A 27,500-nucleotide genomic window follows, 5' to 3' on the forward strand; every position below is an offset into this window, starting at 1 on the left:
TGCATAATGAAAATAAAAACATCATAAGAAAATAAGTGAGTATGATTATTATGAGTATGATCACAGTCTCACTAACGCAAACAGTCATCCGTCAAGTCAAGTCTGCCAACACACAACTCACTCACACAACAACAACAGCAACAGCAATACAATTTAACAAAAACCATAATTCCGATAACAAAAAGACGTCCAAGAGTCCACCTCCACATCCACGCACACACAAGGTATACAAAGCACCACATGTCGACTAGAACACCGCACATTTGAACTACGGTAATACAGTTACTAAAAATACATACATTACAGATAACCCAGCAACAGAGTACAGTAATAATTATGACAGAGAAACATGATAGAGGCCTCTAACATGTGATTGGTTGAAAGCATGGATAGCTCTGGGAACAAAAGAATTGCGGAAACGTGACGTTCTAGCAACCATAGCCCTCAGTCTACCACTCCTGTCAATGCGTCGAGAGTCAAATTCAGGTTTCAGTGGGTGTGTCTCGTCAGCCAAAATTGAGGTCAGTCGGTCAGTCAGTCGTCTCTGGCAAACTGATTCAATGGTCTCTTGTTTCCTGCCTACAACAGATCCAGCCTTCTCAGTTGACTAGCTTTTCTAGCCTGTCACTATCCTGTTTACTAAGGTTACCCCCCCCCCCCCCCAGCACACACATGCATATGTCAACACGCTACCAACAGTGGACAGATAGAACATCTGCAGGATGTCATTACGAACAGAGAACGATCTAAGCTTCCTTAGACAGTACATGCGCGTGTGCGCTTTCTTCAAGATTTGGTCAGTGTTGGCATGCCAAGACAGCTTGTTGTCGATCACTACACCTAGGTAGCGATAGCTTTCAACCTGTTCGACTTCAACACCAGCTATCACGATAGGCTTGTGTGCTACCTTTTTTCTTCTAGTGTCAAAAATCATTTCTTTAGTTTTTCCTGTGTTCAAGTCCAGGTAATTCTCGTCGCACCAGTCCACAAAGCTGCTAACTTCTTGTCTGTAGTGTGTGTCATTGTCGTCAGTAATCTGTCCTGTAAGTCCAGTATCGTCAGCAAATTTGTCGATGAAGCACGACCCGTGAGAACTCCTGCAGTCAGCAGTATACAGGGAGAACAGAAAAGGTGACAATACTGTTCCCTGCGGAGCTCCTGTGTTGGTATTCAGTACACTAGATAGCACGGTCTGCGGAGCACCGGTGTTTGTGTTCGGGCCATTAGATGGTACTATACCAGCCCTAACAAACTGGGGGCTGTTGGTCAGATAGTCTGTGACCCACAATACAGTTGGAACGCTAATTTTCATCTTCAGTAGCTTTTCAGCAAGAAGGTGAGGCTGTATCGTATTGAACGCGCTAGAAAAGTCAAAAAACATCAGTCTAACACATGCTCCAGGTTTATCCAGATGAGAATAGATACTGTGCAACACATGTAAAACGGCATCCTCAACACTTCTACCCTTTCTATAGGCAAACTGCCACGGATCCATAAACTCCGCGGTAAGCACCTGAAGCTTCACTAATAGTTTGTTTGTTTGTTTGTTTGCTAAACGCCCAGCCGACCACGAAGGGCCATATCAGGGCGGTGCTGCTTTGACATTTAACGTGCGCCACACACAAGACAGAAGTCGTAGCACAGGCTTCATGTCTCACCCAGTCACATTATTCTGACACCGGACCAACCAGTCCTAGCTCTAACCCCATAATACCAGACGCCAGGCGGAGCAGCCACTAGATTGCCAATTTTAAAGTCTTAGGTATGACCCGGCCGGCGTTCGAACCCACGACCTCCCGATCACGGGGCGGACGCCTTACCACTAGGCCAACCGTGCCGGTCTTCACTAATACTAGTCGCTCAAGAACATTCATGACAGCAGAAGTCAATGCTACAGGTCGCAGGTCGTTCATCACTTTGACCGGGGTTTTCTTTGGAACTGGGACGATGCAAGATGTTTTCCAAAGGGATGGGATTTTTGACTGTGACAGAGACATGTTGAAAATCACAGTGAGAATTGAGCAAAGCTGCTCAGCACAAAAATTTAGGACTTTTGGTGTAATACCATCCGGGCCTGCTGCCTTCTTCTTCTAATGACTTCTTGAGCTGTTTCACAACATCTTCCTCAGTCACAGACATGATTTCGCCCTGCTCATTCATAGGAGTGTTCACGAGTCGATCGGTCAGTTCAGTCCTGGTCTGGCTGAAATCATGCCTGTCAAACCGTTTGTAAAACGCGTTGAGATCGTTCACATCATAGTCACTTGGAACAGAGCCACCCTTGCCACTACCCTTCTTACCCGTGTACCCACTCATCATCTTCATACCCTCCCACACCCTCTTCATATTGTTGTCCTTGAAATTGTCTTCTATTTTCTCTTTATATTGTCTCTTCCCTTCCTGTATCACAGTATTCAGTTTCTTCTGTATGTTCTTTCGCTTTTCTTTGTCCTGAAAGTTCATTTTCTTCTCATTTATGATAGCCTTGATGTTCTTAGTAATCCATGGTTTATTGTTCGCGTACACCTTCACAGGCCGATGTAACGACATCCTTTACCCATGATGTGTAGCCGATGTAACGACATCCTTTACCCATGATGTGTAGCCGATGTAACGACATCCTTTACCCATGATGTGTAGCCGATGTAACGACATCCTTTACCCATGATGTGTAACCGATGTAACGACATCCTTTACCCATGATGTGTAGCCGATGTAACGACATCCTTTACCCATGATGTGTAGCCGATGTAACGACATCATTTACCCATAATGTGTAGCCGATGTAACGACATCCTTTACCCATGATGTGTAACAGATGTAACGACATCCTTTACCCATAATGTGTAACATATGTAACGACATCATTTACCCATGATGTGTAACAGATGTAACGACATCCTTTACCCATTATGTGTAACAGATGTAACGACATCCTTTACCCATGGTGTGTAACATAATGTAACGACATCCTTTACCCATAATGTGTAACAAATGTAACGACACCCTTTGGGCATGATGCGTAACAGATGTAACGACACCCTGAACCCATTATGTGTAACAGATGTAACGACATCCTTGACTCATGAAGTGTAACAGATATAACGACATCCTTTACTCTTGACGTGTAACATATATAACGACATCAATGACCCATGATGTGTAACAGATGTAACGACACCCTTTGGCCTTGACGTGTAGCAGATGTAACGACATTATGTACCCCGGATGTGTACCAACTATAACGACATCATTTTCCCATGACGTGTACCACATGTAACCACATCTTCAACCGATGATGTGTAACAGATGTGCTGGAGATATCGCACTGCCAGCGACAGAGCACCACACAGCTGTGCGACCAGTGCTGTAGGTCGTCCCACTTCACCGTGTCCCTAGAGGAGAGAGGCTGTGAGAATCTGTGCCAGAGGACTCACCACGACAAGAGACAGTTGCTGGGACATGGGGGTCACGGGATTCACTTCCCGGGTGAGTGAGGGTAGACGTACAGTGTAATGAACGAAACAAGTGTTGGTTGGTAGTGGAACTCAAGTTTTGACTAAATGTTTTAACATCTAGACAGGGTTTAGATACGAGCTTGGTGATGTATGTATGTATGTGTGTGTGTGTGTGTGTGTGTGTGTGTGTGTGTGTGTGTGTGTGTGTGTGTGTGCGTGTGCGTGCGTGCGTGTGTGTGTTTGTGTGTGTGTGTGTGTGTGTGTGTGTGTGTGTGTGTGTGTGTGTGTGTGTGTGTGTGTGTGTGTGTAGAGCGATTTAGATAAAACTTCTGGACCGATCTTCATGAAACGTTACATGAGAGTTCCTGAGTATAATATCCCTAGAATTTTTTTTAAATGGGGGAGGGGGAGGGGGAAGAAGGGGGGGGGGGGGTAACTGTCCCACGTCAACGACCTAAACAATGGCTGCATCCACTTAGAGGTCGTTACGGGCACTTTTGAACAGAATGCAGAGAGGTTGATCATTCTTCACAGAGGTTGATCATTCTTCACAGAGGTTGATCATTCTTCACAGAGGTTGATCATTCTTCACTGAGGTTGATCATTGATTCATTCTTCACTGAGGTTGATCATTCTTCACAGAGGTTGATCATTCTTCACAGAGGTTGATCATTCTTCACAGAGGTTGATCATTCTTCACAGAGGTTGATCATTCTTCGCTGAGGTTGATCATTCTTCACTGAGGTTGATCATTCTTCACATGTACAGAGGTTGATCATTCTTCACATATGATGTGTCTGTAACAGATCTTCAGGAGATATCACAGTGTCAGCTACAGAGCACCACAGAGCTGTGCGACCAGTGCTGTAGATCGTCCCACTTCTCCCTGCCCCTAGAGGAGAGAGGCTGTGAGAATCTGTGCCAGAGGACTCACCACGACAAGAGGCAGATCTTGGGACATGGCTTCCACGGTTAGTTACCCAACAATGGTATATACAGGATTTCGCACATTTGAAACATCACAACTTTAGAGACCTTTTCACTCGCTAAAGTCAGTGTTTTATTCGTCTTTCTACTCATGAGGTTTATTTTCCCTTTGCATATCCCTAAAAGACATCCTTGACCCATGATGTGTAACAGATCTAACGACATCCTTGACCCATGATGTGTAACAGATGTAACGACATCCTTTACCCATGTTGTGTAACAGATGTAACGACACCCTGCACCTATGCTGTGTAATAGATGTAACGACATCCTTTAATCATGAATGTAACAGATGTAACGACACCCTGTACCAATGCTGTGTAACAGATGTAACGGCATGTTTTACCTATGATGTGTTACAGATGTAACGATATCCTGTACCCATGATGTGTAACTGATGTAACGACATGCTTTGCTCTTTACGTGTAGCAGATGTAACCACATCCTTTGCCAATGATGTGTAACAGATGTAACGACATCCTGTACCCATGATGTGTAACATATATAACAGCATCCTTGACCCACAATGTGTAACAGATGTAACGACACCCTGTACCCATGCTGTGTAACAGATGTGCTGGAGATATCACAGTGTCAGCTACAGAGCACCACAGAGCTGTGCGACCAGTGCTGTAGATCGTCCCACTTCTCCCTGCCCCTAGAGGAGAGAGGCTGTGAGAATCTGTGCCAGAGGACTCACCACGACAAGAGGCAGATCTTGGGACATGGCTTCCACGGTTAGTTACCCAACAATGGTATATACAGGATTTCGCACATTTGAAACATCACAACGTCAGAGAGTTGTAACGACATCTTTTACCAATGATGTGTAACAGATGTAGCGACATCCTTTACCCAAGATGTGTATCAGATATAACGACATCAGTGACCCATGATGTGTAAGAAATGTAACGACATCCTTGACCTACGATATGTAACAGATATAACGACACCCTGCATGTACGATGTGTAACAGATGTAACGACACCCTGTAGCCATGATGTGTATTAGATGTTACGACACCCTGTACCCATGCTGTGTAACAGATATAACAACATCCTTGACCCACGATGTGTAACAGATGTAATAACATCCTGTACCCATGCTGTGTAACAGATATAACAACATCCTTGACCCACGATGTGTAACAGATGTAATAACATCCTGTACCCATGCTGTGTAACAGATGTGCTGGAGATATCTCACTGCCAGCGACAGAGCACCACACAGCTGTGCGACCAGTGCTGTAGATCGTCCCACTTCACCGTGTCCCTAGAGGAGAGAGGCTGTGAGAATCTGTGCCAGAGGACTCACCACGACAAGAGGCAGATCTTGGGACATGGCTTCCACGGTTAGTTACCCAACACTGGTATATACAGGATTTCGCACATTTGAAGCATCACAACGTTAGAGACCTTTTTGCTCGCTAATGTCAGTGTATTATCCGTCTTTCTCTTAATGAGTTTTATCTTCCGTTTGTATTACCCTAAAAGACATCCTTTACCCATGATGTGTAGCAGAAGTAACGACATTCTTTACCAATCTGTAACAGATGTAACTACGACATCCTTTATCCATGGTGTGAAACAGATGTAACGCCATCCTTGATCCATGATGTGTAACGGATGTAATGACATATTTTACCAAAGATGTGTTACAGTTGTAAAGACATCTTTTACCCCTGATGTATAACAGATGTAACGACACCCTGTACCCATGTACCCATGCTATGTAACAGATATAACGACTTTACCCCTGCTGTGTAACAGATGTGCTGGAGATATCTCACTGCCAGCGACAGAGCACCACACAGCTGTGCGACCAGTGCTGTAGATCGGCCCACTTCACCGTGTCCCTAGAGGAGAGAGGCTGTGAGAATCTGTGCAAGAGATCTCACCATGACAAGAGACAGTTGCTGGGACATGGCTTCCATGGTATGTTGGGGGGGGGGGGGGGGGTCAAATGATTTAAACTGTAAGCTTTGGGTTTTTCTTTTTTGGTGGTTAGCTCAAAAGTGAATTATGACAGCTAGCTTTTGGGGCCCCTGCATTGACAGATTAATTTTCGCGCAGACAGCTTTGTGACAGCTTGGTTGATCAAAATGAAGAACAGACGTACGTCTGTGCGTGTGCTTAAACTAAAGTTTAAAATAACAAAGATTTTCGACCTCTTTTACGTAGAAAAAGATATGTCCCTTTGCTCTATCAACAGTTTTGAATCGTCCGTGCGCATGTAAACGCTGCATAGTTCGGGGTCCTTTCAGTGTATTGCCAGATGTTTCCGCGCAGACAGCTTTTTGTTTGTTTTGGCATCATTGATGATCAGTTAGAGAGATTTTGTTGTTGACAGGATGGATGTTTGTTTTTGTTTGTTTTAAGTTTCTGTCGTTTAGTCCACTCATGCACAGATCTGTAAACTAGAAGCTTGCTCGGGCACAAACAGGTGCACGCGGGAGTAACAGTCTGTGAATGCTGAAGTTGTTGTTTGGCCGTCGTTCTTGTTACACCCCCGGTATAGGGGTGTGTATAGGTTTCACTCGATGTGTTTGTGTTCGCAAGTAGATCTCAAGAATAAACGGACCGATCGTCACCAAACTTGGTGAACAGGTTCTATACATTCCTGAGACGGTCCTTACAAAAATTGGGACCAGTCAAACACACGGTTAGGGAGTTATTGGTGGATTAAAATAATACAAGGCCTGGTATAGACGGACACCCCCGTTGGTCAATATTTCCCTTTGACGGGGGTGTAGTTCCTATCGGAGGAATTTCTTGTTGTTTTTACATTTAGTCAAGAATTGACTCAATGTTGGTAACATAGAGGGGAAATCGAGACGATTAAAATCAAATTTTTCAAATCGATTTAAAAACAATTTCATCTTATTTCTTGTCGGTTCCTGATTCCAAAAACATATAGATATGATATGTTTGGGTTAAAAACAATCTCAGAAAGTTAAACAGAATAGAGATACAGAAAAGCGTGCTATCCTGGTCAGCGCAACCACTACCGCGCTATTCTGGTATGTCAATTTCACTGCAATTGCCACGAGTGGTGGACTGACGATGCTACGAGTATACGGTCTTGCTGAAAAAATGCAGTGCGTTCAGTTTCATTCTGTGAGTTCGACAGCTTGACTAAATGTTGTATTTTCGCCCTACGCGACTTGTTTTGTTTTGTCCTTGCAGCCTGGTTTGATATTAGGGACTGCATGGTTCAATTGTGATTATCTCACATAGTTTTTCTTTATATTTGATACCAGAACCACCTGATTTAAGCACCTTTCAGTCCAGTTTGATGCAACGCTCAATGTTTCCGATCATGTGACTGTTGACAGACCTCGCTCAATGTTTCCCATCATGTGACTGTTGACAGACCTCGAATTGTTCCGGCAATGCCAGAGAGAGAGCAGCACAGCCTCTTGCACAAAGTGCTGTCACGCGGCTGATTTCCACGTTGACGCGGAGGAGAGAGGCTGTGACCGCCTGTGTGCTGTCACACACCATGGCAACAAGAGGCAGGTGTTCGGACATGGCTTCCATGGTAAGTGAAGGGTTCCCAAATGGTTTAAATGAGAAAGTTCCCAAATTATTTAAATGAGAGAATGGTTATGTCTTCCATATTGCGTGAGGGCTGCCCAAATGATTCAAACTGAAACTGTTTCGGGCTCTTAGTTCAAATGAGAATGATGACAGCTAGCTTTCAGGGGTCCTTCAATGCATACAGTCCGCGCATTTAGTTTTTTGACAGCTTTGTTGATCAAGATGAAGAACAGACGTACGTCTGTGCATATGTTTGAACTTTAAGCATGTCATGCTTTTTGGCCTCTATTAGACGCAGAAAGATATGTACATTCGCTCTGACAGCTGATTTGTTGTGTGTAAACGCTGCATACTTTGAAGACTCTTCAATGCATTGCCAGATTTTTCCGCGCAGACAGAGTTTTGGCAGTGTTTGCCTTATTGATGACCAGTTAGATGTACCTTTTTTGTGACAGGATGGATGTTTTATAAAGTTTCTGTTTGAAAATGTGACTATAAGTATAACTGTAAAAAGGAGAATTTGAATTGAAAGCTGTTTTAAGCACCTTTCAGTCCAGTTTGATTCAACGCTCAATGTTTCCGATCATGTGACTGTTGACAGACCTCGAATTGTTTCGGCAATGCCAGAGAGAGAGCAGCACAGCCTCCTGCACAAAGTGCTGTCACGCGGCTGATTTCCACGTTGACGCGGAGGAGAGAGGCTGTGACCGCCTGTGTGCTGTCACACACCATGGCAACAAGAGGCAGGTGTTCGGACATGGCTTCCATGGTAAGTTAGGGGTTCCCACGTGATTCAAATGAGGGAATGGTCATGTCTTCCATAGAGAGTGAGGGGTTCCCACGTGATTCAAATGAGGAATGGTCATGTCTTCCATAGAGATTAAGGGGTTCCCACGTGATTCAAATGAGGGAATGGTCATGTCTTCCATAGAGATTAAGGGGTTCCCGGATCCCACGTGATTCTAATGAGGGAATGGTCATGTCTTCCATAGAGATTAAGGGGTTCCCACGTGATTCAAATGAGGGAATGGTCATGTCTTCCATAGAGATTAAGGGGTTCCCACGTGATTCATAAGAGGGAATGGTCATGTCTTCCATAGAGATTAAGGGGTTCCCACGTGATTCATATGAGGGAATGGTCATGTCTTCCATAGAGATTAAGGGGTTCCCACGTGATTCATATGAGGGAATGGTCATGTCTGCCATAGAGAGTGAGGGATGCCCACGTGATTCAAAAGAGGGAATGGTCATGTTTTCCATAGAGAGTGGGTTGACCGAAACCCTTCGATCGAGACAGTGCAGGCTGAACGGTTTTGTTAACTGAAGCGAATAGTGTACTTAATTTGTTTTCTTTATTTCTGAGCAAATTTACAATTCAAATTCAGAATATATGTATAGTTTTTAGATTAAATAAATGGTACAGATTTCAATGGAATCATGTTTGAATCTGTAGTTGCAATTTTATTTTCAAGCAGACCTCTTATCAACAAACTAGAGAATAATTTCTAATCTTTCAAGCTGAAATGCAACCCCATAGTTCGAACCGGGTCAAAGAACGAAGGACTAACATGTCAATGAATCCAACTGAAAAATTAGGTCGCCACAGTGCCGCCTTAACTTTCCTTAAGTCTGATATGACGTCGTCAAAGGCGTTTGTCGAGAAAGAAGAATTGTGTTTTCTCATCAACCACCCCCCCCCCCCCTCCTTCTCCCCCCTAACCCTCTTCACTTATCACACCGAAAAATAAAAGAAGAAAGTACTGAACTGCAAGCACACATTTCAGTCCAGTTTGATTCAACGCTCATCATGTGACTGTTGACAGACCTCGCTCAATGTTTCCCATAATGTGACTGTTGACAGACCTCGAATTGTTCCGGCAATGCCAGAGAGAGAGCAGCACAGCCTCTTGCACAAAGTGCTGTCACGCGGCTGATTTCCACGTTGACGCGGAGGAGAGAGGCTGTGACCGCCTGTGTGCTGTCACACACCATGGCAACAAGAGGCAGGTGTTCGGACATGGCTTCCATGGTAAGTGAAGGGTTCCCAAACGGTTTAAATGAGAAAGTTCCCAAATGATTTAAATGAGAGAATGGTTATGTCTTCCATATTGCGTGAGGGCTGCCCAAATGATTCAAACTGAAAAATGTTTGAAGCTGTTAGTTTAACCGTGAATGATGACAGCTTTTAGGTGCACTTGACAGATTAATTTCCGCTCAGACTGTTTGTTGACAGCTTTGTTGATAATAATGAAGAACAGACGAACGTCTGTGCGAGTATTTGATATGTCTGCATTTCATTATTTTCTGGCCTCTCGTAGGCAGAGAAGATATGTCCCTTTGCGCTGAAAACTGTTATGATCTCTTTAGTTCGCATGTAAGCGCTGCATGCTTTGGGGTCCCTTCAATACATTGCCAGATGTTTCCGCGCAAACAGCTTTTTGTCAGGTTTGGCATCATGAATTATCAGTTAGAGGTACCTTTTTGTTGACATGATGGATTTTTTTTTAGGTTTCTGTCTTTTAGTATACTCATGCACTGATCTGTAAAAACGACCATATACCTGAAAGCTCGCTCGAGCACAATTAGGTGCACGTGGGAGTAACAGTCGGCGAACGCTAAAGTTGTGGTTGTTTGGTCGTCGTTGTTTTTTGGTTTGATATTAAGGACCGGTTCAATTGTGATTTTGTCAGATTCCATAGTTTTCTTTGTATTTGAGACAACAACCACCTGTTTTAAGCACCTTTCGGTCCAGTTTGATGCAACGCTCAATGTTTCTGATCATGTGACTGTTGACAGACCTCGAATTGTTCCGGCAATGCCAGAGAGAGAGCAGCACAGCCTCTTGCACAAAGTGCTGTCACGCGGCTGATTTCCACGTTGACGCGGAGGAGAGAGGCTGTGACCGCCTGTGTGCTGTCACACACCATGGCAACAAGAGGCAGGTGTTCGGACATGGCTTCCATGGTAAGTGAAGGGTTCCCAAACGGTTTAAATGAGAAAGTTCCCAAATGATTTAAATGAGAGAATGGTTATGTCTTCCATATTGCGTGAGGGCTGCCCAAATGATTCAAACTGAAACTGTTTCGGGCTCTTAGTTCAAATGAGAATGATGACAGCTAGCTTTCAGGGGTCCTTCAGTGCATACAGTCCGCGCATTTAGTTTTTGACAGCTTTGTTGATCAAGATGAAGAACAGACGTACGTCTGTGCATATGTTTGAACTTTAAGCATGTCATGCTTTTTGGCCTCTATTAGACGCAGAAAGATATGTACATTCGCTCTGACAGCTGATTTGTTGTGTGTAAACGCTTCATACTTTGAGGACTCTTCAATGCATTGCCAGATTTTTCCGCGCAGACAGATTTTTGGCAGTGTTTGCCTTTTTGATGACCAGTTTGATGTACCTTTTTTGTTGACAGGATGGATGTTTTATAAAGTTTCTGTTTGAAAATGTGACTTTCTTTCTTTATTTGGTGTTTAACGTCGTTTTCTACCACGAAGGTTATATCGCGACGAAAAATGTGACTATAAGTATAACTGTAAAAAGGAGAATCTGAATTGAAAGCTGTTTTAAGCACCTTTCAGTCCAGTTTGATTCAACGCTCAATGTTTCCCATCATGTGACTGTTGACAGACCTCGAATTGTTCCGGCAATGCCAGAGAGAGAGCAGCACAGCCTCCTGCACAAAGTGCTGTCACGCAGCTGATTTCCACGTTGACGCGGAGGAGAGAGGCTGTGACCGCCTGTGTGCTGTCACACACCATGGCAACAAGAGGCAGGTGTTCGGACATGGCTTCCATGGTAAGTTAGGGGTTCCCACGTGATTCAAATGAGGGAATGGTCATGTCTTCCATAGAGAGTGAGGGGTTCCGACGTGATTCAAATGAGGAATGGTCATGTCTTCCATAGAGATTAAGGGGTTCCCACGTGATTCTAATGAGGGAATGGTCATGACTTCCATAGAGAGTGAGGGGTTCCGACGTGATTCAAATGAGGGAATGGTCATGTCTTCCATAGAGATTAAGGGGTTCCCACGTGATTCAAATGAGGGAATGGTCATGTCTTCCATAGAGATTAAGGGGTTCCCTCGTGATTCATATGAGGGAATGGTCATGTCTTTCATAGGGAGTGAGGGGTTCCCACGTGATTCAAATGAGGGAATGGTCATGTCTGCCATAGAGAGTGAGGGGTTCCCACGTGATTCATATGAGGGAATGGTCATGTCTGCCATAGAGAGTGAGGGATGCCCACGTGATTCAAAAGAGGGAATGGTCATGTCTGCCATAGAGAGTGAGGGATTCCCACGTGATTCATATGAGGGAATGGTCATGTCTGCCATAGAGAGTGAGGGGTTCCCACGTGATTCATATGAGGGAATGGTCATGTCTGCCATAGAGAGTGAGGGATGCCCACGTGATTCAAAAGAGGGAATGGTCATGTCTTCCATAGAGAGTGGGTTGACCGAAACCCTTCGATCGAGACAGTGCAGGCTGAACGGTTTTGTTAACTGAAGCGAATAGTGTACTTAATTTGTTTTCTTTATTTCTGAGCAAATTTACAATTCAAATTCAGAATATATGTATAGTTTTTAGATTAAATAAATGGTACAGATTTCAATGGAATCATGTTTGAATCTGTGGTTGCAATTTTACTTTCAAGCAGACCTCTTATCAACAAACTAGAGAATAATTTGTAATCTTTCAAGCTGAAATGCAACCCCATAGTTCGAACCGGGTCAAAGAACGAAGGACTAACATGTCAATGAATCCAACTGAAAAATTAGGTCGCCACAGTGCCGCCTTAACTTTCCTTAAGTCTGATATGACGTCGTCAAAGGCGTTTGTCGAGAAAGAAGAATTGTGTTTTCTCATCAACCACCCCCCCCCCCCCCCCTCCTTCTCCCCCCTAACCCTCTTCACTTATCACACCGAAAAATAAAAGAAGAAAGTACTGAACTGCAAGCACACATTTCAGTCCAGTTTGATTCAACGCTCATCATGTGACTGTTGACAGACCTCGCTCAATGTTTCCCATAATGTGACTGTTGACAGACCTCGAATTGTTCCGGCAATGCCAGAGAGAGAGCAGCACAGCCTCTTGCACAAAGTGCTGTCACGCGGCTGATTTCCACGTTGACGCGGAGGAGAGAGGCTGTGACCGCCTGTGTGCTGTCACACACCATGGCAACAAGAGGCAGGTGTTCGGACATGGCTTCCATGGTAAGTGAAGGGTTCCCAAATGGTTTAAATGAGAAAGTTCCCAAATGATTTAAATGAGAGAATGGTTATGTCTTCCATATTGCGTGAGGGATGCCCAAATGATTCAAACTGAAAAATGTTTGAAGCTGTTAGTTTAACCGTGAATGATGACAGCTTTTAGGGGCACTTGACAGATTAATTTCCGCTCAGACTGTTTGTTGACAGCTTTGTTGATAATAATGAAGAACAGACGAACGTCTGTGCGAGTATTTGATATGTCTGCATTTCGTTATTTTCTGGCCTCTCGTAGGCAGAGAAGATATGTCCCTTTGCGCTGAAAACTGTTATGATCTCTTTAGTTCGCATGTAAGCGCTGCATGCTTTGGGGTCCCTTCAATACATTGCCAGATGTTTCCGCGCAAACTGCTTTTTGGCAGGTTTGGCATCATGAATTATCAGTTAGAGGTACCTTTTTGTTGACAGGATGGATTTTTTGTTAGGTTTCTGTCTTTTAGTATACTCATGCACTGATCTGTAAAAACGACCATATACCTGAAAGCTCGCTCGAGCACAATTAGGTGCACGTGGGAGTAACAGTCGGCGAACGCTAAAATTGTTGTTTGTTTGGTCGTCGTTGGTTTTTGTTGATGTTTTATGTCCCTGCAGACTGGTTTGATATTAAGGACCGGTTCAATTGTGATTTTGTCAGATTCCATAGTTTTCTTTGTATTTGAGACAACAACCACCTGTTTTAAGCACCTTTCAGTCCAGTTTGATGCAACGCTCAATGTTTCCCATCATGTGACTGTTGACAGACCTCGAATTGTTCCGGCAATGCCAGAGAGAGAGCACCACAGCCTCCTGCACGAGGTGCTGTCACGCGGCTGATTTCCACGTTGACGCGGAGGAGAGAGGCTGTGACCGCCTGTGTGCTGTCACACACCATGGCAACAAGAGGCAGGTGTTCGGACATGGCTTCCATGGTAAGTGAAGGGTTCCCAAATGGTTTAAATGAGAAAGTTCCCAAATGATTTAAATGAGAGAATGGTTATGTCTTCCATATTGCGTGAGGGCTGCCCAAATGATTCAAACTGAAACTGTTTCGGGCTCTTAGTTCAAATGAGAATGATGACAGCTAGCTTTCAGGGGTCCTTCAGTGCATACAGTCCGCGCATTTAGTTTTTGACAGCTTTGTTGATCAAGATGAAGAACAGACGTACGTCTGTGCATATGTTTGAACTTTAAGCATGTCATGCTTTTTGGCCTCTATTAGACGCAGAAAGATATGTACATTCGCTCTGACAGCTGATTTGTTGTGTGTAAACGCTTCATACTTTGAGGACTCTTCAATGCATTGCCAGATTTTTCCGCGCAGACAGATTTTTGGCAGTGTTTGCCTTTTTGATGACCAGTTTGATGTACCTTTTTTGTTGACAGGATGGATGTTTTATAAAGTTTCTGTTTGAAAATGTGACTATAAGTATAACTGTAAAAAGGAGAATCTGAATTGAAAGCTGTTTTAAGCACCTTTCAGTCCAGTTTGATTCAACGCTCAATGTTTCCGATCATGTGACTGTTGACAGACCTCGAATTGTTCCGGCAATGCCAGAGAGAGAGCAGCACAGCCTCCTGCACGAGGTGCTGTCACGCGGCTGATTTCCACGTTGACGCGGAGGAGAGAGGCTGTGACCGCCTGTGTGCTGTCACACACCATGGCAACAAGAGGCAGGTGTTCGGACATGGCTTCCATGGTAAGTTAGGGGTTCCCACGTGATTCATATGAGGGAATGGTCATGTCTTCCGTAGAGAGTGAGGGGTTCTGGCGTGATTCAAATGAGGGAATGGTTATGTCTTCCATAGAGAGTGAGGGGTTCCGACGTGATTCTAATGAGGGAATGGTCTTGTCTTCCATAGAGAGTGAGGGGTTCCCACGTGATTCAAATGAGGAATGGTCTTGTCTTCCATAGAGAGTGAGGGGTTCCGACGTGATTCAAATGAGGGAATGGTCATGTCTTCCATAGAGAGTGAGGGGTTCCGACGTGATTCAAATGAGGGAATGGTCATGTCTTCCATAGAGATTAAGGGGTTCCCACGTGATTCATATGAGGGAATGGTCATGTCTTCCATAGAGAGTGAGGGGTTCCCACGTGATTCAAATGAGGGAATGGTCATGTCTTCCATAGAGATTAAGGGGTTCCCACGTGATTAAAATGAGGGAATGGTCATGTCTTCCATAGAGAGTGAGGGGTTCCCACGTGATTCAAATGAGGAATGGTCTTGTCTTCCATAGAGAGTGAGGGGTTCCGACGTGATTCAAATGAGGGAATGGTCATGTCTTCCATAGAGATTAAGGGGTTCCCACGTGATTCATATGAGGGAATGGTCATGTCTTCCATAGAGAGTGAGGGGTTCCCACGTGATTCAAATGAGGGAATGGTCATGTCTTCCATAGAGATTAAGGGGTTCCCACGTGATTCAAATGAGGGAATGGTCATGTCTTCCATAGAGATTAAGGGGTTCCCTCGTGATTCATATGAGGGAATGGTCATGTCTTCTATAGGGAGTGAGGGGTTCCCACGTGATTCATATGAGGGAATGGTCATGTCTGCCATAGAGAGTGAGGGATGCCCACGTGATTCATATGAGGGAATGGTCATGTCTTCCATAGAGAGTGAGGGATGCCCACGTGATTCATATGAGGGAATGGTCATGTCTTCCATAGAGAGTGAGGGGTTCCCACGTGATTGAAATGAGGGAATGGTCATGTCTTCCATAGAGAGTGAGGGGTTCCCACGTGATTCAAATGAGGGAATGGTCATGTCTTCCATAGAGATTAAGGGGTTCCCACGTGATTCAAATGAGGGAATGGTCATGTCTTCCATAGAGATTAAGGGGTTCCCACGTGATTCATATGAGGGAATGGTCATGTCTGCCATAGAGAGTGAGGGATTCCCACGTGATTCATATGAGGGAATGGTCTTGTCTGCCATAGAGAGTGAGGGGTTCCCACGTGATTCATATGAGGGAATGGTCATGTCTGCCATAGAGAGTGAGGGATGCCCACGTGATTCAAAAGAGGGAATGGTCATGTTTTCCATAGAGAGTGGGTTGACCGAAACCCTTCGATCGAGACAGTGCAGGCTGAACGGTTTTGTTAACTGAAGCGAATAGTGTACTTAATTTGTTTTCTTTATTTCTGAGCAAATTTACAATTCAAATTCAGAATATATGTATAGTTTTTAGATTAAATAAATGGTACAGATTTCAATGGAATCATGTTTGAATCTGTAGTTGCAATTTTATTTTCAAGCAGACCTCTTATCAACAAACTAGAGAATAATTTCTAATCTTTCAAGCTGAAATGCAACCCCATAGTCCGAACCGGGTCAAAGAACGAAGGACTAACATGTCAATGAATCCAACTGAAAAAGTAGGTCGCCACAGTGCCGCCTTAACTTTCCTTAAGTCTGATATGACGTCGTCAAAGGCGTTTATCGAGAAAGAAGAATTGTGTTTTCTCAGTTTCCATAGCTTATTTTTTGTATTTGAGGCATCAACCACCTTCTCCCCCCTACACCCTCTTCACTTCTCTCACCGAAAAATAAAAAAAGAAAGTACTGAACTGCAAGCCGTTTTAAACACATTTCAGTCCAGTTTGATTCAACGCTCATTGTTTCCGATCATGTGACTGTTGAAAGACCTCGCTCAATGTTTCCCATCATGTGACTGTTGACAGACCTCGCTCAATGTTTCCCATAATGTGACTGTTGACAGACCTCGCTCAATGTTTCCCATCATGTGACTGTTGACAGACCTCGAATTGTTCCGGCAATGCCAGAGAGAGAGCAGCACAGCCTCTTGCACAAAGTGCTGTCACGCGGCTGATTTCCACGTTGACGCGGAGGAGAGAGGCTGTGACCGCCTGTGTGCTGTCACACACCATGGCAACAAGAGGCAGGTGTTCGGACATGGCTTCCATGGTAAGTGAAGGGTTCCCAAACGGTTTAAATGAGAAAGTTCCCAAATGATTTAAATGAGAGAATGGTTATGTCTTCCATATTGCGTGAGGGCTGCCCAAATGATTCAAACTGAAAAATGTTTGAAGCTGTTAGTTTAACCGTGAATGATGACAGCTTTTAGGTGCACTTGACAGATTAATTTCCGCTCAGACTGTTTGTTGACAGCTTTGTTGATAATAATGAAGAACAGACGAACGTCTGTGCGAGTATTTGATATGTCTGCATTTCATTATTTTCTGGCCTCTCGTAGGCAGAGAAGATATGTCCCTTTGCGCTGAAAACTGTTATGATCTCTTTAGTTCGCATGTAAGCGCTGCATGCTTTGGGGTCCCTTCAATACATTGCCAGATGTTTCCGCGCAAACAGCTTTTTGTCAGGTTTGGCATCATGAATTATCAGTTAGAGGTACCTTTTTGTTGACATGATGGATTTTTTTTTAGGTTTCTGTCTTTTAGTATACTCATGCACTGATCTGTAAAAACGACCATATACCTGAAAGCTCGCTCGAGCACAATTAGGTGCACGTGGGAGTAACAGTCGGCGAACGCTAAAGTTGTGGTTGTTTGGTCGTCGTTGTTTTTTGGTTTGATATTAAGGACCGGTTCAATTGTGATTTTGTCAGATTCCATACCCTTACAGAAAAGAAAAGTCGCTGCGACCTCGCTGCGACCTCGTTGCGAGGTCGCAGCGATCTAAACACATCGCAGCAACTAGTCGCAGCTGGTCACGGCTAGCCGCGATGTTGGCGCGAGCCTCGCAACAACATCGCGGCTAGCCGCGACCTTGGCGCGAGCCTCGCGACAACATCGCGGCTAGCTGTGACCCTGGCGCGAGGCTCGCGACAAGAGCGCGGCTAGCTGCGACCATGGTGCGAGGCTCGCGCCAACATCGCGGGTAGCTGCGACCTTGGCGCGAGCCTCGCAACAACATCGCAGGTAGCTGCAACCTTGGCGCGAGCCTCACAACAACATCAAAGTTAGCTGCGACAATTGGCGCGAACCTCGCAACAACATCGCGGGTAGCTGCGACCTTGACGCGAGCCTCGCAGGTAGCTGCGATCTTGGCGTAAGTTTCCGAACAACATCACAGCTAGCCGCGACCTTAATGGAGGCTCTGAGTGGCCCTATTTGCAAATATTCTTACCATCTTGGCACAAGAATGAGACATGGTGGCAGCAAATATTATTCAGAAACATAACACTCAGCTTGCTTCATGTTTTAAAAAACTGTATGAAATATGTTTCATATTACAAAGTAAATATTTTCTTTTGTTTTTAAGCAAAAAGTGTATTTTGGCATTAATTCTTCTGTTAAAGGGATGTATAAATCAGCAGCCCGAAATTCTTGTTTGTTTACCAACTGCCAGAGACTTTTATTCTGTAGTTTCACACAAAATGTTGTTGAAGCAAAATTCAAGGCTTAAAGGTCGTCTACATTTCTGCTTTTTTTTCAATAATCTTATGGTTAGATTTCGCTAAAAAGTTATGTCAGATGATGAATGAAGCATGGGGAAATTTTTTTATCAAAATAAAAATAAATGTAAAAAAAGTTTTTATTTTTGAGAAGTACAGTATAACACTTCCAATGTTTTGATTTCCATGTGGAGAGAGCATGTGTTTTAACTATAAATATCGACCAATCAAATTCATGTCACTATGCTGACAGCCACACCCACACAATCACAGCAACAGTTTGACACAGTGTATTAGAGCGCTGTCCACGATGTTTTGTTAAACGCACAAAATGCATGGTATTTGAGAGGACTTTTGCCCTTGGCATTTGCCAAATAAGGATATCGTACTACGCTGCATTACTTTCATGAATTTTCAATCGGCTAACCTGGCTTCGTCCTTCGATCCTGATCGAAGGGGAGTGTATTTTTGATATTTGTAGGGAATAGCTAGACTTAGTATTTGATGCCGATTTCTGTATAAAAATGTAGACAAACACCTTTAAACTCGAGTATTATATTTTCACAAAGATGGTCGCAACCGTTTATATGGCATGTTGCATTTCCATTTAAAAATCAGGTAAAGTGTTATCTTGTGCTTCTTTAAAATTTGGGAGCTAGAAAGTACCATGGTGACGTGTTGCTAACTGCATTTAGCTTAGGGAGTTTACTATTGCCCATTAAACTCAAAGTGTACAACCAGCCTATATTATAAAGACTTAACAGAAATGCATGATCAGATTCAGAGCATATTATAATGGACAGCACACGAATGGAAGCACTATATATAGCTTGCACACCAACAAACAAGAGAAATTTTAACTGGCAGTGTGACGATCAAACAATTCCATTAAAAAATATAGCTGGAACCTTAGCTGTTTTGCGCTTGGAGTATTCTCAAACAAATTTGGCATATATTTTCAGGAAAAAAAAGGTGTACTCCATACATTAATTTGACCGTTGCAACATTAAAAAGTTTACCAAAACATTAAACCAAATGCTTCTTTCAATGTGTAATGACAAAAGCGGTTACCATTGATCAAATGCAGAGTTGTAAAGTTGTTATAATCATTAAACCATACTTATCGTATTTTTAGACAAACAAGCATACATAGTCTAATACGGCAATAATTATGTGTTCCCAGGTCTTGATCACAGGCGGAAGGTATCGTCCACTGGTCTTTCTGTGATCTTATAGGTAAACCCCAAACCTTCTTTGTATCACTAATAGCTCCTAGCCGCAATCGGGATTTTTTCCACCCCATTTCAAAGGACCAGACCATGCTGTTTTAAAGGTTATTAGAACCACTAACCGATGACTGAAGGTTAGAGAAATGCACCTGAAGATGCCAAAAATGTAAAGAAATTCACCGAATAAAATAAAAAATGTATACCACATCAAAATACATACCATTTTCGTTAGTTAATTTGTGTTTACTATGTGATTTTGTATGAATATTTTATTGAAGTACCGTTCAGCCTCACACAGCCTCCGCGCGCTGTGATGCGCAACATTTTTCAGTTCGGTCGTCGTACTTTACGCTCTCTTGCTCCGCGTCAAAGAAACTACAATGGGTGTTTTGAAAGAGCAGAGCTAGCTCTATAATTTCGTATATTTTGAGAACTGGAAAACAAAGTGACCAAAAATTGCGGTTGAAGTTTTCAAAATCAAACTACCGACAACTTTATCACACTGCCAAATGAAATACACCATTCGATTCAGCTCGAATTTTTCTTTAAACAAGCAAAAAATGAAGTCAGTCCGACATGTGTCCTCCGAGCAAGACGCCCAAAACGAGGCTCGAATAGCTTTGCCTGCAGTTTTGAAAATGGCGCCCGGTGGCTCAAGCCGCGATTACCGACTCAACAAATTCGACCCAAGCATTCTTTTCGTCCGGCACATCGATTCAAGATGTTCTGTTCGGTAAGTTTAGACATATTAAAGTATTGATTGAATGTTTTTAATGGCGGATGTACGAAATGACAGAAGGTATTTTGTACTGAATTTGACGAAGCGGTTCGACTTCGATGGCCTGTCTGTGTTTCAAGCGGAAGGGTTGTGTTACGAACCGCTTTCGTTTTTTTCTCTAACCCAATAGAATCTAATGACGAAAATAATCATTGACAATGTATCTAAAGATATAAAAAAAACTATTTCTGGTGCATCTACGAAATGAAAACATTGCATATTGTTCAAAAACTGATTTTATTCTGGTCACGTAACTTCTTCTTTTCTTGCACCAGCTGAGTGGAAACCAAAAGTAGAATTCACCAGCTGACTCTGAGAACGTTTTGCGGACTCGCAATGTTTCGCACATGTATGTCGACTTATTTCGTGTGAGAAAACAGATATTACAGATATATTTTTTTAATAAAATACTGGTAGCTGCTTTTTTATTTATTGAAAATGAAATAACTGACTTTTCTTCTTTGAGTTTGAATGGTGTTTTTCTTTCTGCAGAAGTAGTGTTTGATGTTATTGTTATAACTTACTTTTTGTTCTTTTCTCCAGATGACACGCATGCACAAATCCACCGACCGGGGCTGACAAACAAGGTTTTGCTGCAGTTACAGAGGCAAAGTGGCAAGCCCTCTTCAGTGGTAAGTACTCGGTTGATCACAACTCTTTTTTGTCTTATAGATATGCTTATGTATTTATAAACAGGCTAGCAATCCTTTGCGTCTTTTCTTTATCCACTAAAATTAATTACAAAATAATAATAGACATTGATAATTTGTATTTATTTCTTTGGCTGTCCCTTTTACTATACTGCAGCATAGTTCATGCACTGGTATATTATCTTTTGGAACACAGACTGATATTGACTTTTTTTCAGGTCCACTCCTGGTTTGAGAAGCTCTTCCCAGAAGTTACCTTTCCTGTGGATCGGATTGGTGGTGTCATTGATCGCACGGAGAAGCAATTCAAGGAGCACCTCAGTGGGGAGACAGGAACAACAGCATTTCTTCAGGTTGTCAGAGATCTTGATTCAGAGATGAGATTCCCAAATTTTGACATAAGAGGGTAAAGGAAGTTTGGGGTCCAGGGGCAACGCCCCTTGTGGGAGTCAGGGGGCTGAAGCTGATGCGTTTTTAGCATTTACATAACAAAAAATTGCTCAGAAATGAGTCTTAGCAGCAGAATATTTTGATTAGAACTTTGGGCATTGTTCATGCATTTCTAGAATGAATCTCACAAATAAACAACAACAGTCACTGAAAATAACATCACACTCACAGACTGACAAACACAAGTGTGCACACAAGGACAATTATGTGGTCAAATGGTCTTTCAACACGCTCTTGCCTCTCTATTTGTAGCCCAGTACTTTATTACACCACGTGCATTGTGCCTTCCCCGAACATTCAACTTTTGAACCGAATCTCCGAGACGGATGGACAGTTTTCGTCCCTTCACTTCGGTAGTTATAATTTCGTCTTTCCACGCCCAAACCCATTTGTTCTTTAGCCCTTTATCAATCTCAGAAGCTAAAGCATGTTCTGTTTCTGCCAACAATCGCATTGACGACGCCATCTTGCTAAAGTGGCTAAAGTCAACAACTAAATCAGCCCATTTAGGAACTTCCGCGATGAAGACACTGATGATGAGGAGAAACTTGTTCCCAAATGGACAGTTCGTACACGGGTCTAAAGTTCATTTCGTAGATTTTTGGTTTTGAGCTCGGCGGAGATTTTTTTGTCGGAGGTATTGTCGGTCCGGACAATCAAAAACCGGTCTAGTCTTTTGGGAGATTCAGTCATTGGCAGGTCAGATTTTTGATAATCAACCTCTACCCCCCCCCCCCTTTTTTTTTTCTCAAGGGATCTGGACGATTCAGGAAAACGGTCCTGGGGATCAACTTTTGAGCAGAATTCCGCGAAAAAGCGGAAGAATCTCATCTCTGTTGATTTTGTTTCTGATGCACTCAGCCACCTTGGGTTAAGAAGGGGAGAACTTCTTGGAGAGTGCATACACTACGTGGTAGGTATGCAACATCTTATGTACTGGTTAGCCTGTAATGTACTGTCTTGATTTCATTTTCGAAATATAGTTTTTCATAATAACTATATCGCTGATATTCAGTACCAAACTTTTTTTTATTTAGCTCTACACTTTTACTTTTAGGGTGTATTGCAATTCACTTTGAAAAAAAGGTTAAGCAGCTGTTTATGTTTAAACAAAAAATTACTCACGAGACCTTTAGCTAAACCCATGTGACATTGGTAAAAAAAAACAGCATGAGCGATTGCTAGTGCTGGCGATCTTGTATTTCGGCAACAAATTGTGAACTCTGATGAACTTGTTCGTCCTGATCGCAGGATACAGCTTGCTCTATTTAATCTGAATTTATGCCAAATGAGCTTTTATTAAATAATTTGAATTTAAACCAATTGTTTGTTTTTCATTTGAGAATATGCGTCTGCATGTGTTGAACTGCTTCTGTCTCTAGTCAATTTAGAATGTATGTAGCACAATGGCCTGTCAGTGCGAAAGGATTTGCATGCACCCACAAGCTGGTTGCAGCATTTTTCTGGGAGGGTTTAGGTATATTTTAACTGGGACTTTAAACCATCTAAACAATGTTCAGGGTTTGGTAAAGCATTTCCTCCTGCATAACTGCAGTAAGTTATCACTCATCACTAGGTTGCAGCTCACTTGCTGTGAAATTTGAAGGTCGTTGCTTGATGATTTCATGGACATCGCAGTAAACCGTGACAACTGCACAGGTAGCTGCAGCTGGCTCAAGGAAAGCTTGTACGTGGTAAGAATTTGGAGGACAGGCCAGGGATATCCCGGCTCACCCTGGTCGTTGCTAGCTATAGCATTGACATGGTCGCGGATATATAGCTGTGACTACCACATATAGGTCCGGGTAATCGCGGCTAACTGCGAGGTAATCGCGGCTAGCTGCGACCTAATCGCGGTATATAGCTGTGACTATCAGGAACAGGTCCGGGTTACCGCGGCTGTAACCTGCTTGGGTCTATAATAATTCATCGCGGCTTGCCACGACTAGATCGCAGCTAACTGCGACTAGATCACAGCTAGCTGCGACTACATCACAGCTAGCTGCGACTAGATCACAGCTAGCTGCGACTAGATCACGGCAAGCCGCAGCATGATCCCAGGAACATCGCGGCTAGCTGTGACCTGGTCGCGGCTAGCTGTGACCTGGTCGCAGCTAGCTGTGACCTGGTCGCGGCTAGCTGTGACCTGGTCGCGGCAAGCTCACAGTAAGGGGTCCAGGACATCGCGGCTAGCTGCTGCTAGGTCGCGGCAAGCTCGCAGGGAACATCGCAGCTAGCCGCGACCTCATCACATCAAGCTCGCGGGTGGGATCTCCATATAAGGATATATAACTACATCGCAGCTAGCTGCGACTTAGTCGCAGCAAACTTAATTTGCATGGTAAATTACGGCCTCGCAGCGACCTCGCAGCGAGGCTCGCTGCGACCTCGCTGCGAGGCTCGCCACAGGGCCTTTTTTTCTGTAAGGGTAGTTTTCTTTGTATTTGAGACAACAACCACCTGTTTTAAGCACCTTTCGGTCCAGTTTGATGCAACGCTCAATGTTTCTGATCATGTGACTGTTGACAGACCTCGAATTGTTCCGGCAATGCCAGAGAGAGAGCAGCACAGCCTCTTGCACAAAGTGCTGTCACGCGGCTGATTTCCACGTTGACGCGGAGGAGAGAGGCTGTGACCGCCTGTGTGCTGTCACACACCATGGCAACAAGAGGCAGGTGTTCGGACATGGCTTCCATGGTAAGTGAAGGGTTCCCAAATGGTTTAAATGAGAAAGTTCCCAAATGATTTAAATGAGAGAATGGTTATGTCTTCCATATTGCTCTTAGTTCAAATGAGAATGATGACAGCTAGCTTTCAGGGGTCCTTCAGTGCATACAGTCCGCGCATTTAGTTTTTGACAGCTTTGTTGATCAAGATGAAGAACAGACGTACGTCTGTGCATATGTTTGAACTTTAAGCATGTCATGCTTTTTGGCCTCTATTAGACGCAGAAAGATATGTACATTCGCTCTGACAGCTGATTTGTTGTGTGTAAACGCTTCATACTTTGAGGACTCTTCAATGCATTGCCAGATTTTTCCGCGCAGACAGATTTTTGGCAGTGTTTGCCTTATTGATGACCAGTTAGATGTACCTTTTTTGTTGACAGGATGGATATTTTATAAAGTTTCTGTTTGAAAATGTGACTATAAGTATAACTGTAAAAAGGAGAATCTGAATTGAAAGCTGTTTTAAGCACCTTTCAGTCCAGTTTGATTCAACGCTCAATGTTTCCCATCATGTGACTGTTGACAGACCTCGAATTGTTCCGGCAATGCCAGAGAGAGAGCAGCACAGCCTCCTGCACAAAGTGCTGTCACGCAGCTGATTTCCACGTTGACGCGGAGGAGAGAGGCTGTGACCGCCTGTGTGCTGTCACACACCATGGCAACAAGAGGCAGGTGTTCGGACATGGCTTCCATGGTAAGTTAGGGGTTCCCACGTGATTCAAATGAGGGAATGGTCATGTCTTCCATAGAGAGTGAGGGGTTCCGACGTGATTCTAATGAGGGAATGGTTATGTCTTCCATAGAGAGTGAGGGGTTCCGACGTGATTCAAATGAGGGAATGGTCATGTCTGCCATAGAGAGTGAGGGGTTCCCACGTGATTTAAATGAGGGAATGGTCATGTCTTCCATAGAGAGTGAGGGGTTCCGACGTGATTCAAATGAGGGAATGGTCATGTCTTCCCTAGAGAATAAGGCGTTCTCACGTGATTCAAATGAGGGAATGGTCATGTCTTCCAGAGTAATGGGTTCCCACGTGATTCTAATGAGGAAATGGTCTTGTCTTCCATAGAGAGTAAGGCGTTCCCACGTGATTGGTCATGTCTTCATTCAAATGAGGGAATGGTCATGTCTTCCCTAGAGAATAAGGCGTTCTCACGTGATTCTAATGAGGGAATGGTCATGTCTTCTATAGAGAGTGAGGGGTTCCAACGTGATTCAACAGAAGAAGAAGAAAAGGGAGGTACTTGGGGCGGGGATATAGCTCAGTTGGTAGCGCGCTGGATTTGTATTCAGTTGGCCGCTGTCAGCGTGAGTTCGATCCCAGGTTCGGCGCAAATTTATTTCAGAGTCAACTTTGTGTGCAGACTCTCTTCGGTGTCCGAACCCCCCCCCCCCCCCACCCCCCCCCCCCCCCCCCCCCCCCCCCCCCCCCGTGTACACTACATTGGGTGTGCACGTTAAAGATCCCACGATTGACAAAAGGGTCTTTCCTGGCAAAATTGCTTAGGCACAGTTAATAATTGTCTACCTATACCCGTGTGACTTGGAATAATAGCCCGTGAAAGGTAAATATGCGCCGAAATGGCTGCAATTACTGGCCGTATAAAATTTCATGTCACACGGCATCACTGCAGAGCGCCTAGAACTGTACCCACGGAATATGCGCGATATAAGCGTCATTGATTGATTGATTGATTGATTAAATTAATGCTGTTTTAAGCATCTTTCAGTCCAGTTTGATTCAACGCTCAATGTTTCCCATCATGTGACTGTTGACAGACCTCGAATTGTTCCGGCAATGCCAGAGAGAGAGCAGCACAGCCTCTTGCACAAAGTGCTGTCACGCGGCTGATTTCCACGTTGACGCGGAGGAGAGAGGCTGTGACCGCCTGTGTGCTGTCACACACCATGGCAACAAGAGACAGCTTCTCGGCGGCATCTTTGGAGGTATGTCAGTCTGTAGGACTGTCTATCAGTCTGTTGCTATGTCTACGTACCTACCTTGGCGCGTACAGGCAAATTCATTCTCGCTGGTACACGTGCAACACAGTTTGTTATTGCGCACTTCAAACTGCCCCTGGAGCCTGTGTCAGGTCACCGGTCAGTAACGAAGATGACGTTTTTGGTAGTATTTACTGCTCTCAGAACTATGAGTAACAAGGAATTGACATAAATTGCTGTGCCGAAGTTAGCTCACGGCCGACCATATCAGAGTTTATAAAAGTTTAACCTTGACATAGTTTTGTATCAGCTGCAGGGCCCCCGGACAACGAAAAAAGTCGACGGTTTTACGAAATCGGCAACCGGTCATAAATAATATCGTTTGATATTCCGTTTGACATTTTTTTCCACATCATTCTTAATGTTCTTAGGTGATTTGACCAGTTGCCATGAGAGAATGGCCGTGTTTAGTTAGAGCTAGAGAACGCCTTTTGCAAGCATAATAACTGGATTTTTACGGAGTGACAATCACAGGGTTTTAACCAACATTTTGACTATTGTTTCCGAAGTGAAGGCGTTCCAATGATGTCAGCATAAAGACACAACACAGAATTACATCAAGTGTTGTCATTCGACTGATTTTCTTTGTCACATGTACATGAAGTTACAGACACAGTGTGAGAAAAATAGTTGTGATCATTGTTTCAGATGCGAAGGGGTTCCAGCACTGTGTGTGAGAAGAAACTACAGAGAAATAAACCCAGTTTTGTTATTCGACTGATTTTCTTTGTCACATGTACATGTAGTCGCCTGTATTTATTTCGTTTTTGTCATTCCAACGTGAGTGCAGTGCTTTTTGGCCTTTTTGTTTTTCGCTCTCACGTGCAGTCGCCATTGTTCGTCTGCTAATGTACATGTAGTTGCAAACACACTGTAAGAAGCTTACATGTTATTATTGTTTCAGATGTGAAGGCGTTCCAATGCGTGTGATCCTTGTTTCAGATGTGAATGCGTTCCAATGCGTGTGATCCTTGTTTCAGATGTGAAGGCATTCCAATGCGTGTGATCCTTGTTTCAGATGTGAAGACATTCCAATGCGTGTGATTATTGT

General features: G+C 43.7%; 2 protein-coding genes and 1 long non-coding RNA gene across 3 annotated transcripts in view; all 3 read left to right on the forward strand.

The window, feature by feature from the left end:
* The window catches only part of LOC138962947 (uncharacterized), a 60,066-nt gene that overhangs the window by 2,593 nt on the left and 29,973 nt on the right, over positions 1-27,500 (forward strand). The window contains exons 3-7 of the mRNA XM_070334914.1: positions 3,310-3,489; positions 4,265-4,429; positions 5,018-5,182; positions 5,632-5,796; positions 6,215-6,379. Of these exons, the coding sequence (XP_070191015.1) occupies positions 3,310-3,489; positions 4,265-4,429; positions 5,018-5,182; positions 5,632-5,796; positions 6,215-6,379 (840 nt within the window). The remainder of the gene's footprint in view (positions 1-3,309; positions 3,490-4,264; positions 4,430-5,017; positions 5,183-5,631; positions 5,797-6,214; positions 6,380-27,500) is intronic.
* LOC138962946 (uncharacterized) lies at positions 19,882-22,465 on the forward strand. Its single transcript, XR_011454662.1, has 3 exons — positions 19,882-20,574; positions 21,163-21,251; positions 21,488-22,465. It is a non-coding gene; the product is annotated as an uncharacterized lncRNA (long non-coding RNA).
* Positions 24,209-27,500, forward strand: part of LOC138960966 (uncharacterized) — a 5,223-nt gene continuing 1,931 nt past the window's right edge. The window contains exons 1-4 of the mRNA XM_070332591.1: positions 24,209-24,215; positions 24,249-24,416; positions 24,975-25,142; positions 26,228-26,395. Of these exons, the coding sequence (XP_070188692.1) occupies positions 24,209-24,215; positions 24,249-24,416; positions 24,975-25,142; positions 26,228-26,395 (511 nt within the window). The remainder of the gene's footprint in view (positions 24,216-24,248; positions 24,417-24,974; positions 25,143-26,227; positions 26,396-27,500) is intronic.

Source organism: Littorina saxatilis, linkage group LG3 (assembly GCF_037325665.1).
Source record: "Littorina saxatilis isolate snail1 linkage group LG3, US_GU_Lsax_2.0, whole genome shotgun sequence".
Taxonomy (NCBI): Eukaryota; Metazoa; Mollusca; class Gastropoda; order Littorinimorpha; family Littorinidae; genus Littorina; species Littorina saxatilis.